At 43.2% G+C, this 15,488-nt stretch overlaps 1 protein-coding gene across 7 annotated transcripts in view; it reads left to right on the plus strand.

Moving 5' to 3' along the window:
• The window catches only part of PLEKHA7 (pleckstrin homology domain containing A7), a 151,424-nt gene that overhangs the window by 28,087 nt on the left and 107,849 nt on the right, over positions 1-15,488 (plus strand). The window contains exon 1 of one of the 7 annotated variants that reach the window (XM_035120167.3): positions 12,224-12,695. The exons of the other annotated variants lie outside the window; for them this stretch is intronic. Coding sequence (XP_034976058.1) covers positions 12,625-12,695 — 71 coding nt within the window. The 5' untranslated portion in view covers positions 12,224-12,624. Of the gene's footprint in view, positions 1-12,223; positions 12,696-15,488 lie in introns of those variants that run through there. 7 annotated transcript variants of the gene reach the window in all.

Raw genomic sequence — 15,488 nt, forward strand, 5'->3', positions numbered from 1 at the left:
ACTGTGAGAACAGGATACTGGATTAGGTGGGCCACCATCCTGATCCTGTAGGTGGTTCTTAAGTTCTTAATAATTCCATGATCCACAGTCGTGTCACACACAAGCCCTCCTGCCTTCTTCGTATCAGTAGCCTAATTTAGAAGCTTATTTTAAAGCAAAATAATTTTGTTTTAATAATTGTGTAGGCAAATAGTTCTTTACAAGCTCAACATGTTTACCTAAAACAAAATTGGTGGTTTGCTGTGAATCAGGCAACAATTAGTTGCCTATGGTGAATAAAAAATCCTTTGTAGGTAACCATCCAGGAATATTTTTTTGGGGGGGGAACTGGAATAAATTTGGCTCTTTTTTCCCTTCAGACCATCACTGTGCCACAATAAGTAAAGTAAATACATGTGGGCAGGCAGTTAGTAATTTCTGTGAATGACTTATAAGACTGGGTCAAGTGGGTCATCCTTATACCCCTTTCCCCCAGTGCCTCATGAACTACGATGGAGTAATGTACAGATTGTAGAAATAATTATACAGAGCCTTCAAATAAATGGTGACTCTTAAGTTTCTTTGGAGACATTCCTTCTAGGGTGCAGCCTGTGTTCTAATGCTTGGAACTGTTTGTGGCAAGCTTCTGAAATTTGTCATTCAAACTAGGCAGAGTTAGGTAACAAAAACTGCTTCATGACATATCAAGAGCAGCTTGCCTGGTAGTGCAGAGCCACAACAATTAGCCTCCTGGCAGCAGTGTCACTAGTAGCGATAATGTGCATATAGTGGCGAATTTGAAACTGTTATGTTGTGTTTTTGTTTCGCAACCGATCTATCGAAGGGTTAACCCAGACTCCTGGTTAACTGGCAGCAACATTCCATGGGAGGCGGGGCCTGCATGGGGTTTAAATGAAAAGGGGAACAGTTATGTCAGTTGGCGGTTGGGGGTTTTGTGTGGGAGCTTGGGTGGTTGTGGAGAAGGTAGAGTTAGAGTAGATGAAGTAGTTGAAAGATATTCTGTTGTTTGATTACCAAGAACGTTACCTGTGAAATTAAGTTTGTACCAATGTTACCAGAAAGCAACCATTAAGATTCAAGCCAATAAATATCCATCTTTAAAGTGTCATACCAGTAATCGTCTATTTCATTTTCCAGCTAAGGTATGCAGGAACCCAGTTGGTGGGGAACTCTTTTAAACTGTCAAAACTGCCTTTTAGAGGAGGAAGGTTAGTTTGTGGCTGAGAGTGCACCAAGAAAAGGAGGGGGGCTAAAGGAGGAGACAGATTCTGACTTATAATAAAGTTACCTCAGGAAGGAGGCTAGCTTTACAGTGAGGGTGTTTCTAGTGAAGTGAAAACCGTTATCTGAGTACACATAGGAACAGTCTTACTTATAGCCCCAAGTCTATATAGGTACCTGGTCACGTTTAGGCTGGAAGAGGACTCTCTTTTATTTTTGAAAACCCACCAGTGCTAGAGGGTTTAAAGAAAGGCTAGAGGGGTAAGTGGGAGGTTTGAGTTACCTCAGAAATCCCTGTTAGGGCTTCTAATAATTGAGAGGTCAAAGTTAAAAGACGGAAAGTAAAGGACTTTCGTCGCACCTCGGTTTATGAACACCTCGGTTTATGAATTTTCGGTTTACGAACGCCGCGGACCCATCTGGAACGGATTAATCCACTTTCCATTACTTTCAATGGGAAAGTTTGCTTCAGTTTATGAACGCTTCAGTTTAAGTACTCCGCGGACCGTCTGGAACAGATTAATCCACTTTCCATTACTTTCAATGGGAAAGTTCGCTTCAGAACCAATTGTGTTCATAAACCGAGGTACCACTGTATTGACCAGAGGGGAACTCCCCATGTTTTCTGGAATTCCTAGCTACTTTTATCTGGTTATAATCGGATCTCTTCTGATCATTGACATATTTAATTTCAGCACTTTGTTGTGTCTAGAATTACTGAAACCTACCAAACTTTTTTGTTTGATTGATTCATTTGTGTTATTTTGAAAAGTTACTCTTGTGTTTTGTAATGTTCTTGCTGAAAATCTGCATAAATCACATATCACAGAACCTCAAATGCAAATATAAAATCTTTGCAATAGAGAAAATAGGCAACTATGTTATGTTTCTGGTTGTAATTTTAGAAACTGATTTTGTGATTATGTTCGTTATTTGAAAGTAATGTATGCGTATCATGAGTGATTAGGATTCCTCTTATGGATTATTTTTGGCACACTTTGGTACCACTGCTGGTTTGTTGAAAGTTTTGTTTGTTAAAGTTAAGGTTACATGTTATCAGTGTGGTGTTTTATACTGCTGTTGGCAGAATGAATATCTTATTGTAATGCATAAGTGCAAAATTGGCAGTAGCAGCTGGTTGGGCGGAATTGACTTAGCTGGCCTCCTAATGCCAGGGGGGAGGGGCAGAGGGAAGTTGGCAGGGAGGGAGAGTTGTGATGCAGGTGCCCAGTGGAGCCAGTCTGGGCCCCCCTCACCTGTCCCTGCATTGCTTCAACCTCCCAGCCGATTTGCCCCAGGTGGCGCTGTGGTTAAACCACTGAGCCTAGGGCTTGCTGATCAGAAGGTCGGCGGTTCGAATCCCTGTGACGGGGTGAGCTCCCGTTGCTTGGTCCCAGCTCCTGCCAACCTAGCAGTTCGAAAGCACCTCAAAATGCAAGTAGATAAATAGGAACCACTACAGCGGGAAGGTAAACGGCGTTTCCATGTGCTGCTCTGGTTTACCAGAAGCGGCTTTGTCATGCTGGCCACATGACCTGGAAGCTATACGCCGGCTCCCTCGGCCAATAATGCGAGATGAGCGCGCAACCCCAGAGTCGGTCACGACTGGACCTAATGGTCAGGGGTCCCTTTACCTTTACCTTTATAGCCAGTTGGGAAGGAAAGTTAGGCCTGGCACTCATTCACTAACCAGATTGGCAAGTACCTTATAATGTGTTTATTTTCATAATGTAACATTAATACAGAATTGTCCTATCTTAGCAAGTACGATGTCATGTGTTCTTTCATAGATAAAACAAAAGCATTGTAGAGCAAGCAGATTTACACTAAGGCATATAAAAATTACCAAACCAGTTCTACATTCAGACTTTAGTAGAGTCTCATTCCCATGATCCAAAATACAATGCATGTTGTGAAATTGTTCTTAGAATGTTTTCTGTATTTTTATGATTAATGTTTCAGCCCTTACTCAATTTGAGACTTCCTATTCCTGAGGCTAAAAATGACCTTCAACCTGCTCTTGTAGGTTGGAAACAAGCAACAGCAGTACTTCAAATATTTTATCAGGAATAGTTTAGATTGTTTGTGGAAGTGATAGTAAGTGAATGTCAGCTTGTAAGCCTTAATAAGGAAAGCTAATTCTGGAAGCTCTCTCGTTATCAGTCCATTAAGTTCAGGAGCTATTATAAGCTATTTCAGTTCCTTTACAACATTTCATTGAAGGCCTTTAACTTGGATTGAAAATGCAAAGGCTTGTCAACATCTGTTTATTAACTTTTATAAAACGTTGAAACATTTCCATTGCAAACTAGTCTAAATATTGGTAGTATGCATGTTATTTTGTGGAAGACTAGCGTTGCTCTGAATTTAGCTTGTACTAGACCTTAGAACCAAATCCTTTGAATTCAGAATTTCCCCAAGCTAGTTACTGTCAGTCAGCTTATAATGCTGTCTACCTAGGTAGAGCCTTTTCTGGGCTCAGTTTGTAAGTAAATAAATAATAGTGAAAATGATCAGAAGAAGAAGAAAAAGAGAAGAAAGAGAAGGCTTTCTGAACTGGCAAATGGCCAGAATATTCAATAAACTTCGGCAGTCTAGGGATTTTTGGCAATGTTTGGTCTCCTAGTCTAAAAGACACTCTTCACACTTAGCGCCTGCAAGCCTATAGCTCAAGGGGCTTAAGTGCTGGCCTTCTCTATGTTATCAACATGGTTGCCATGTTGCTGATATTGCAGAAGCACTGCCTTTGCAGACAATTTACAAAATGGTAATGAAACAATACAATAGTTTAAAAACTTGGTCCAGGAGGACCAGGTGCGTAGCTAGCTGCTCCGGCACCAGGAGCGGCATGGCGGGATGAGCTACGCATGGGGGCAGGGTGAGCCGTGCACGGGGGCGCCGCACGGGGGCCTTGCAGCAATCTGTGCACGGGGCCCCCGTGGCGAGCTGCCCATGGAATCCGCCTGGCAGACGCAAGCCCCACGCTGCCATTTCGGGCAGTGCAGGGCTCCGAGCCACCACGTCATTCCCAGGAGAGATGCATGGCTCGGGCGCAATGCAGGCCAGCCCCCACGGTAAGTGCCGCTCCTATGGTGTGCCGTTTTGTCACCCCTCTCAAGGATGACACCCGAAACGGGCTGCACCCCCCTTCCTACACTCCTGAAGAGGACTTGACTGCTTCGATCTGCTGCAAAGTTTGACACAATATGAGAAAACTCATATCTTGAAATAGCTAAAGGGCTGTCATATGGAGGATGGAACAAGCTTGTTTTTTCCTCCAAAGGCTAGGGCTAGTTCAAATTACAAGAAAGGAGGTTCTGACTAAACATTCCCGATGGTAAGAGCTGTTTGTCAGTGGAACAGACTTCCTTGGAAGGTGCCGAACTCTCCTTTGGAGGTTTTTAAGCAAAGGTTGGATGGCCATCTGTCATGGATGCTTTAGTTGAGATTCATGCATTGCAAGGGGTGGGACTAGATGACCCTTGAGGTCCCTTCCAACTCTACAATTCTATGATCTCCATTCAATGGCACTAGTCATTGTACATTACTAGTGCTAGGGCCTTTGTACAAATTTATTAGAGAAGAAAAGAAGTAGCAACAAGAAAACATGAAAGGCTGTTTTAGCAGAGGTTCTGTATAATCTACCAATAAGATGCTCAAATGAAATGGAAGGTACACTGGTGCAGGTGCTTTGTTAATGTTAATAACTCCTGTTCAGAATTTATATTTGTCATGTAGCAGTTTTTCATGTGGGGACTATGCAATATTTGCTGACTGGTTTCATAAGTTATCACATGCTCCTGCCCTTGGTTTAGAGGTTGAGTTAAAGGCAAATGTGTATTATGTGTATTTCCAACTCCAAGAGTCATACAAGGGCTGAAGAGGAAAAAATTCTCTTCTATTTAAATTACACTTTCTCTGTCAACAGGCACTGTTTTCTCATACCTTATCCTAACAGAAAAGAAGCACATCATTTCATAAATTTGAGACGAAATAACCACAGTGGGCTATTATGTATCTTTTTGGGATATTGCTGAAACTATAAAATGTGTTGCTGAAACTATAAAAATGCCTACATAGACATGGGTCAATAAATTTGGGTGCCTGGATTTTTGCAGCATATTATATTACTAGAATTAATAGTACCATACTTTCTAACAGTGAAAGTGAACTTCCTTTTTGAAATTGCTCTTAGTAGCAAAGAAGGCAATCACTTTAACAGACACGAGCCACTTACTGGAGCTGCATAGCTTTTTTATTACCAGAACTGGTGAGGGAGGTTTGAGATAAACCAGGACTTCAAAACTCAGGAGACATTGATTTGTAAAAGCATTAAATACTTTTCAGACAACATAACTATTCTTGAATAAAAAAAATCAGGATTAACAAGCACATCAGAAGTATAGAATTGAATCAGACCACATATTCATTCATTGGAGTTTTATGTTTATCATCTTATGCCTGTCATTCTTGTTGTCCTGCTCCTCCTACAAGAGAAATCTCTAGTGACTTAATGGTGCAAGTAAACCTCAGTCTTATTTGCTTTCTTATGTTACACAGGTATTTCTTATTTTAATGAACAAGAGGTCTCATTTGGAAATTTTGTGAGATCACTGTTATAATACATTTTAACTCATAGTTTATTAATTACGTATATAACCTCTTCTACTCTGAAGACTTGGGGTAGATTACAATTAAAAGGGCATAAAGCAGAATAAGTTAAGCTACAGTTCTACAAGACCATCACCTATCTTCTGACTTGACAGTAATCACAGAAAGCCAGTCAAAGTAGAAAACTTTTGGACAAAACTGCATAGTATAGGCCAGGGTCCCCAAACTAAGGCCCGGGGGCCGGATGCGGCCCAATCGCCCTCTCAATCCGGCCCGCGGACAGTCCGGGAATCAGCATGCTTTTCCATGAGTAGAATGTGTCCTTTTATTTAAAATGCATCTCTGGGTTATTTGTGGGGCATAGGAATTCGTTCTTATTTTTTTTTCAAAATATAGTCCGGCCCCCCACAAGGTCTGAGGGACAGTGGACTGCCCCCCTGTTGAAAAAGTTTGCTGACCCCAGGTATAGGCAGTTGCAGCATGTTATCTTTTCTCTGACATTTTCTCTTTTTTCAACCACAAATGGTCTCTGAGGTTGAGGGCTCAGCCACACTTTCTCTTTAAGTCCATACATCTTTGCTGTTTCAATTTGGTCTGGGGTTGGGTGTTCCCACATGTGATTATTGCCTCAGATTTTACTCAGGGAAAGACCCCTGAAACCCTGTTCATTCTTTTGATGTTTTCTCCACCCACTGGCGGAGGGGCGGGGGGGGTACCATCACAGTTGCCCCCCCAGACATGCAAGGTTCACCCCCTCACCGCGCTGGGTGCCACGCCCCAGGATGCATGCCACACACCCCGCGGGCGGTGCATCATGCCCCCGGGACGCACGCCACGCCCCTGCGGGCGGCATGCCATGCCCCCGGGATGCACCCCCTGTGGGCAATGCACCATGCCCCCAGGACGTGCACCAGCCATGCCCCTGCCTGCTCTCCACCCCCGGTGCCAGAGTATGCAGCTTCGCCACTGTCTCCACCTTCAGTTCCAACCATCTGTGGCAGAAAGTCAGCGAGTCAATCAGACAATCAGAGAATTGGATAATCAGATAATCGGAAAACTGGATAATCAGACAACTGAATAGTCAGAGAGTTGAAAATCATCAGAAACAAATTATGTTCTCATAGCCAGACCTGCGTTTAAACAAACTGCTAAGGTGGCAGAAATTACTTTTGTGTTATATAATCGGTTGGGTTGGCAGTGCTGAGAATGGACTGCTCTGAAGTTACAAAGGCAACTGAAAAATGATCCGAGAAATGAGAGGAGGTGAGAAAGCAGCTCTGGGGAAAGTACGAGAAATCCTGTCCAGGAGCTCTTCTTTTTGGTGCAGTATTGGAAGTGGGGCAAATATTTCTTATCCCAGGATCTCACAAAACCTGATTCTTCAGTTAACATTGGGTTTTAACCAAAGCAGTGGAAGAAAAGGAAAAAGAAATGTTTTGAATGCAGCATAAGAGATTAATACAGAATATGATGAAAATGAAATGAAAGTAATTCTGCAGTGGTTGGGAGGGCACCCATCAATAATGTTTGCCTTGGATGCTGAAATATTGTTATGGTTCTTAGATGGCTCTGATGGATTCATTACTCTGCAGGCATAGCTGGTAATACTGTAGAAAGCCTAGTTTCTTGAAAAAGCAAAGTTGGCACAATCACACATAGAATTTTCTACTGGCTAGAGCCCAAGGATCCCCTTTGTTTTCTGAGGAGCTTGGGGGCAGTGAAGTCTCTGTGGCAGCGATAGAAGGCTCATGATGAAAACTAACGGAGCATAGCTATAGACTGTTCTGTGGCAATTATGATGTCAAATATGGTATAATGTCATCTTTTGCCATTGGGTGAATGTAGTGCCATTCACAGAAACTGTCCTGTGTGGTTAGGAGCCCTTTACACACCCTCTGCTCTGCTATGTCCCATATGCTTCACACATTACAGATTAGATCATTTGCAACTGTTCTGATTTCGGTGCCATTTTCGCTCCAGATATGGATTCGCGGGTGATTGAAGTTTTCACTAGTCCTTTTGTGTTTGGATTCTTGATATCTTCCTGTTTGTGCAACCTGGAGCTGTCGACAAGATTTTTGGATATGTGATATCCACAACTAGTTTCCCCCCCATCAGTGCCCACCTTGGCTAATCAGATCTGCTACTAGATGGTAAAAATAATAAATGGCAGAGCAGGTGACCCCTATGGACTAGAAAGAGGCCATTCTTCCCATTTTAAAACATGAAGCACCAGCAAACTTTAGTCCACTTGGATGAATCATTGAACATGTTGTGACATCTGAACTCCACATATTCTTCAGTTATATTGATTACTTTTACCCAGGTTTGGAACTGATACTCCCCTGGTCCTCCTGTGGAGGGACTTCCCTTCTCCTCGCTTCATGTTCTCCCCTAATCTGGTTGGAAGAACTCTCAGAACAGAACACATGGGGGTGAGAGAGAAGGGATATTTTTCCTTTGGGAAAGCCTTAGTGTGACTTCAAATTGCACCCTATATCTTTATGGTGGACCAACTGAAACCAGTCAAAATAAGCAGGACAGAAATGAATTCAAGTCCTCCGGACTCTCTCAGAAGGTGCTGGACTCACCTTTCTGATGGTAAGAGCTGTTCCATAGTGGAACAGACTCTCTCCTTCACTGGAGGTTTTTAATTTGTAGTTGAGATTCCTGCATTCCTCTCAGAGTCTCTTCCAACTCTTCAATTCTATGCTTCTATGACAATCTCAGCATTTAAACTAGAGCCTTAAGTACAGCAGAATCTGAGCAACTTTGCTTGTAAAGCAAATGCTAAATAGGTAAATGGTGGACTTAATTTTCAGACAGAGACTGCATGAATACCGCAGCTTTTTGTTATAGAAGTTGGTTTAACATACTTTGTAGAACAGTACACAATTTTCAGAGTACATTGACAGTGCTGGTGAAGTAAGAGGTTAAAAGACTGAACTACTAATCAGGAAGTCCTTGGATGGAATATTTTATTTCCTGTGTGCTCACAAGATGGCCTTGGACAAGCCAATTTCCTTCAGCCCCCGTCAGCATATGGAGAACTAAATACTAGTTTATATTGCAGGGTTTTTTGCAAGGATTACAGTTACAGTATATAGTGCATATGAAAGACTTGGAGCACTTGAAAGTGATACAAAAACTTTGAACACTTAAAAGGACATTACTTAATGACATATAATATTCAACTTTTCTAATTGTGTCTGAACAGATAGTACTACAATGAAATAACTTTAAGGCAAGCCTTAAGGAAAGTGTCAAAGGTCTAATCTACAATTCTCACAGATGGCATGACTCATCAGTTGACAGTCTGGAAACCTTGTTTCATCTGGCCAGTTTAAGTTTGTGTTCTTAATGCTGGCATGTGCAGGAATGTGAAGTGATTTTAAATTATTTCACTCATATTGTTTAGATTGGTAGAGAAGAATATTCTGGGAGTTCATTTGCAATGCATACAGTCTTAGTTTTATTTGTAAAGTAAAACTTGAAGATTTAAAAAGGTTACTACGTTTGGTCTCACTTTAATTTTCTAAAATCGGCTTTCTGTTCATACTTCTGTTCATACATAAGAGCGGTAGACTCATAATCTGGTGAACCGGGTTTGCGTCTCCGCTCCTCCACATGCAGCTGCTGGGTGACCTTGGGCTAGTCACACTTCTCTGAAGTCTCTCAGCCCCACTCACCTCACAGTGTTTGTTGTGGGGGAGGAAGGGAAAGGAGAATGTTAGCCACTTTGAGACTCCTTAGGGTAGTGATAAAGTGGGATATCAAATCCAGACTTTGGGAATATTAATTTTAACCAGGTTAAATAAAAAAAATTCCTTCAGTAGCACCTTAAAGACCAACTAAGTTTATATTTTGGTATGAGCTTTCGTGTGCATGCACACTTCTTCAGAAGATCTGAAGAAGTGTGCATGCACACGAAAGCTCATACCAAAATATAAACTTAGTTGGTCTTTAAGGTGCTACTGAAGGAATTTTTTTATTTTGCTTCGACTCAGACCAACACGGCTACCTACCTGTAACTTTAACCAGGTTGTTTTGAATAACAGCCTCAGGCAAATTGAGCTGCAGACCACCTTTAAAATTTTGATATGATATCATGGATCAGAGTAGGTATAAGGTTTCTTGGTTAGCTTGCTAAATCACTCCCTTTGTGTAGGCAATGGCTGTTGGGCCGAGCAGTTAAGCACCATGAAGAATGCCCTGGACTGCAAGAGCTACCACGTAGGGTTCACCTGCACCTCCTTTTGTCCCCCCCACCCCCCAAAATCCACAGTTTAGCACTGAATTGGAACAAACAGCAACCAGATTTGCCACAGATTGCCATTTGTTCCAATTTAGTGCTAAAGAGCGGGTTTTCTAGGGGAAAGTGGCAGGGCAAAGGCAAAATTGCTCAAGGCATGGGGCAAGCAGAAGTGTGGATGAGTCCTAATAAGTGATGGTATCCTCTGGGCAAATGGGTGGGCAACCTCCTTACCTGGTTGTCACTTAGAAGGAGAATAGCTAGTGTTTGTCAGTTGAGCAAGAAAGCAGGCAGAAGCTGAAGAGACAGAGACACATTTGCTCTGCTGGGCTCTGGGGATCACCTGGAAACGTAGTGGAGAAGCAAGATCTGTTACTGTATTAATGTTTTGAAGTCCTTAGGTTCCTGTTGTATGTTGTTGTCACCCGTCTGTCTCTGGAGACAATGCACCTTTGGGGATGAAGTCAAAGCGGTGGACAGTAGCAGTGCTTGCTGTGGCTGTGGAGACCAATACAGGAGAGACATGTTTTGTTGCAGTTGGGGGAGATAAATGTGCTTGGTTGTGCTGCTACAGATGCACCATGACATTTCTTCTCTTTGTGCTCCTCTCAGCAGTCATCCCTCCTCTGGTCGTTGTTACGGATGCATAATCTGACACTCTGTCTCCAGGCACTGCAGTCGTCTGCAAGGGATTCCCACAGGGCAGGGTTAAGTTTGCTAGACTTCATTTCACGTTTGCAGACATCTTTGTAACACAGAGTTGGTCTGCCAGTGGGCCTTGTGCCTGAAGCCAGCTCCCCATAGAGCACATCACTGGTTGTACATATATGTAAATAAACTAAATTGTGCCTAAAGACACCAGAGTTTCTGTTGTCCTTCATTCCAAGGAAACCCAACCCTGGGTAAGTTCCTAAACCCCTGACTTTGGGTGATGTGATTGGGCACATTAATTTTTGCCAGCCTGACTGGTGCCCAGTGCCAGCCGAGAATGACCTTGACCAAGTGAGCAGAGACCTATTCCAGCCTGTCACAACTAAGGATCCAATCCAATGCCTCTTTACCAAAAAGTTGCAACATTGCTATGAAGTAGGCAAAACCAGTCAATTTGTCTTTAGGAGAATTCACATCCTGCCTGTAACCAGCAAACAACAGCTGTCCATAGCAAAGCCTAAAGCCATCCCTTGACTGGACCTGGATAGGAGAAGTTATCACCCAGGTCCACTCTGAATTCTGCCCCCTCAGGAGCCTAGCTAGGTGCTGGTTGACTCCCAAGATCCCAGGCAGTCACAAATTGTGGGAGAACGCCTCCCCCCACTGCTCCAAGCAAGGTGGGGAATGATAATTTTTACTCATCTTGCCTGCAGTCTTCAGCCAAGCCCTTTTTTGTGTGAGAACTCAATACATCCTGGGTTTCCGCATACAGTGTTGTTCAATTGACTATGCACAGCACCCTCTGTCACCTATACCAATTATCTGCATTAATTTAAAACCTCCCACAACTGTGGTATAGACCTCACAGTCTTGTAAGGAATTCTTTAGAATGGCATTCCTCCTTAGCATATTAAATCCAGCACTATTTTCAAGCATGGCTGTGCTTTCAGTTTGCTAGCCTGCTGCCAGTTCAGAATGTAAGTGCTCATAGTAGTGTCTTTGACTGTTGTGTATATGATGTTAAAGTTTTATTGGCATTGGATAATGCAGAAGAGGTTGAAATTGACGAATTTATTATTGTTCATACTTTCTGTTGATAGTTCCAGATATGATTACTTTCCTCTGAAATGGCTTATATGTGATCTTATAGAAATCAGTAGGAATTTATGACTATTTTTTTAAAAATAAAAGCAGCTAATTAAACCCTTCTATGTTCTTTTAAAGACTTCAACCCAGTGAATTCTTGCATTGCTATGATATGCAGAGACATTAGCTATGGTAGATAATATAATACAAATGGTGCCATTTGGTTTAAATCGTTGCTGTTTTTAATTTCCTTTACAGAATTCAAGGTCATATATCTTTGCATTTCCAAGGGAATCCTTGTCATAGAGATAAAAATCATGTTTCACCTGCAGTCTTGATCTTCATTAGCTGATAGGAGGGATTTGCAGCATTGGCAATAAGTTCTGCTGGTTGCTGGCTGACAGCCAAACCAGGCTGCTGTTTAAGATACCAGGTCTCTCGCTCTTTTTCTCTCCGTTGTTCTCGTTACAGCATTCCAAGCCTTCTCTTTGAAAGAAGAATACAGTACAAGATTTTATATCCAGTTGGGAATAAGATGCTTGTTCCTTGCTTATACTACCACATGTTTGTGAATTTTGTGGTATATAGTATTTAGAAGACTGTTGATAGTGGGAAATTTTGCCGTTGAGGAAGCAATCAGATATGCGGTCAGAATTTTAAGACCAGCTCAGAGTGCTCTTGCCTTTTTTTAGTAGGCTGCTGAACGATGCTGAATGATGCTGTACAGATGGATGTGGGTGTTTTAATACTCTGGTTTTAACGTATGGAATATGAAAGAAATGTGATTCTAGTACACGAACACAATGGGGAGTAAAGCTGGATTTTCAAACTCTGTTTCTCAGCCAGAACATCCATTCTTCCAGGTGTCATGCAGGTATGTACATGTTTAGATTTAGTATATGTATTTAGTTTTGTAAAACTGCAGTGTTGTGCTTCTCTTACTAATAGCAGTATGAACATTTGCCTGAAAAGACTTAGAACTGGAGAACAAAGGCAATATTTAATGGTAAAATTATGGTGTGCTTTTCTGTGCTAATCTCTATTCAGTGTTTTAAAAAGATGTTGCATTTTAAACGGGCAGCTGATGTTTCCATGATCAGGTATTTGAAGCTTCCTAATGTTTTGAATGGAGCAAAAGTGAAGCGTTTATCATTCAATTTTTAAAAACTGTGTCTGTAGTGCATTAGGATGGTGGTTTTGTCATGATGTGTCAAATATGTGTTTGTTATAGTGCTGTTAGGTTCCTATTAAAAGAAACCTGTTTAGTCCCAGAGAACATGATCCTGGTAAATCAGTTTTCTGGTGACTTGATTATACTTTCAAAGCTATAGGGTAAGGCATGTTCAAATTATTTACATGTGGGGAAATTAGTGAATGCTGATAAGAAGAATGATTCCTGCATTTTTGTATGTGGTTTCCTCTGCTAAGCAAGAGATCAATATTGCCTTTAGAAATAGTTTCTCATGTAACTTTTCTAGGCATGTTGTGACATGGCTCGAAGGTTCAAAGATTTCTGTTAAATTACATTCCTTGTGTTGGTGACTGAAGTGTAATAAAGAACAAATAGGAGTTAAACAAGTTTCATTCTCAGCTTTCACTAACTGTCTTTGGTTTCTGGCACACCTTTTTAAAGGAATGCAGTCTTTGTTTACTGTGTCTGTATCTGAAACCTTTGCCTCTTTCTGGTGCAAGGTTGTAAAAAGAAGTGAAAACTAGAGTTCAGAGTTTCTGTAAAATTACTCAGGCGTTTGAAATGCATTTGAGGAAGAGAGTAAAAGAGGAAGTTAATAATTAATGTTTCTAAACATAAGAATGTACCTGGTGATAGGACTTGGGATGTTTGCAGTTGTGATCACTAATATTAAATCACCTGAAGGAATCATGGTGAATATGGTTAGCTTACACTACTTGGCATATGAGGAGCATTGTGTAGAGAGTGTGGGTTAAACGTGTTGCCTCTAACAGCAAACTCAGGTGATGAACTACCCATTAGTTTGGAAGCAAAGCAGGCCTGTGTTGTTGTTTAGTCGTTTAGTCGTGTCCGACTCTTCGTGACCCCATGGACCATAGCACGCAAAGCAGGCCTACCCAAAATTAAATGCAGGGCTTCCTAGTATTTATCTGGAAATATAAAAAGCCCTAAATGGCCTGAGAAGGACTTAGGCACTTCCTATATTGAAGGATTGTAATTGGCATTTGAGTCTACAGAGATAAGAAACCCATGAAAACTCACCTCATTATCTGGTGATGAAACCTATTGAAGTACATTGATAGTAAAGAGAGGAACACATGCCCTTTGTTGCTGCCATTTGTCTGCGAGGGTACTTGCTTCTACCCATTTGCAGCTTCAGTATACTAAAATCCTGGATTTCTCCATTGTTAACATATGAACATAAGAAGAGTCCTACTGGATTATACCAAGGCCTATTTAGTCTAACATCCTGTTCTGAGTGGCCAACCAGATTGCTTACTTTTCCTCAGCAGTGTGAGACTGCTGTGAGATCACGTATTGATGTCTGAATAAGAATTTTGCCCACTCATGAACAAATTAGCCTTAGCAATCAGTTTGTGGTGTGTGTGTGTTCCACTATTAGACACTGCATGTGTGGGCTTCCGGAGGGCTAAGGTAATTTCTGGATGTAGGGTAATTCAGGCTGCAGCTGGCTTAGCAGTGTGGGTTAGGAATAAGATTGAACTAGAGACATTGGTAATTGAGGCATGGGCGTAGGCAGGGGGGCAGGAGGGGGCAATTGCCCCCCTAGAAGCAAAGGCTGAGGGGCGCAGCAGTGTGGCAGCCCCAGGCTCCCGCTCCCGGCGTGAAGCTCCAGAGTTGCACAGGGAACGCGAGCCTGTGGCTGCGTCCTCCTTGCCTCCCAGGTCTTCGGAGGAGGCGGCCCCAGGCTCCCGCTCCGAACGCGAGCCTGGGGCCGCCTCCTCCGAAGACCTGGGAGGCGCGGAGGAGGCAGCCACAGGCTCGCGTTCCCGGCACGACTCTGGAGCTTCGCGCCGGGAGCGGGAGCCTGGGGCCGCCTCCTCTGAAGACCTGGGAGGCGCGGAGGACGCAGCCACAGGCTCGCGTTCCCGGTGCCACTCTGGAGCTTCGCGCCGGGAGCGGGAGCCTGGGGCCGCCTCCTCCGAAGACCTGGGAGGCGCGGAGGGCGCAGCCACAGGCCCACATTCCCTGCGCGACTCTGGAGCTTCGCGCCGGGAGCGGGAGCCTGGGGCCGCCTCCTCGGAAGACCCGGGAGGCGCAGGCCACGTGGCCCCGCCCACATTTCCGCTGTGGCCCTTCCCCTCCCGCCCCTTGCCCCTGCCCCTTGACCCCCCTAATTTTGATCCTGGCTACGCCCCTGAATTGAGGCACCACTTAGAAAAGGGTGGGGGACTTTGAGCTCTCCACATGATGTTGGACCTCTACTGCCATCATTCCTGGACATTGGCCACACTAATGGCAGATGCTTATGGGAGTTGGGGATCAGGTTCCTATACCTGAAGGTGGACAGCCACTGCAGCTAGAAATTACATTTTGCTCCCATCTAAAAGGGGTGCTGCCACCTGCCCACTGATAAAACAGCCATCCAGATGCAGGGAGGGTAGTTAGTAGGGGCACAGACAGATCAGGCCAGTGAGGGGCCATTCTGAGCTCCTGGGTGCCACAGCCTGTGCG

Source organism: Zootoca vivipara, chromosome 1 (genome assembly GCF_965207765.1).
Source record: "Zootoca vivipara chromosome 1, rZooViv2.hap1.1, whole genome shotgun sequence".
Classification (NCBI taxonomy): domain Eukaryota; kingdom Metazoa; phylum Chordata; class Lepidosauria; order Squamata; family Lacertidae; genus Zootoca; species Zootoca vivipara.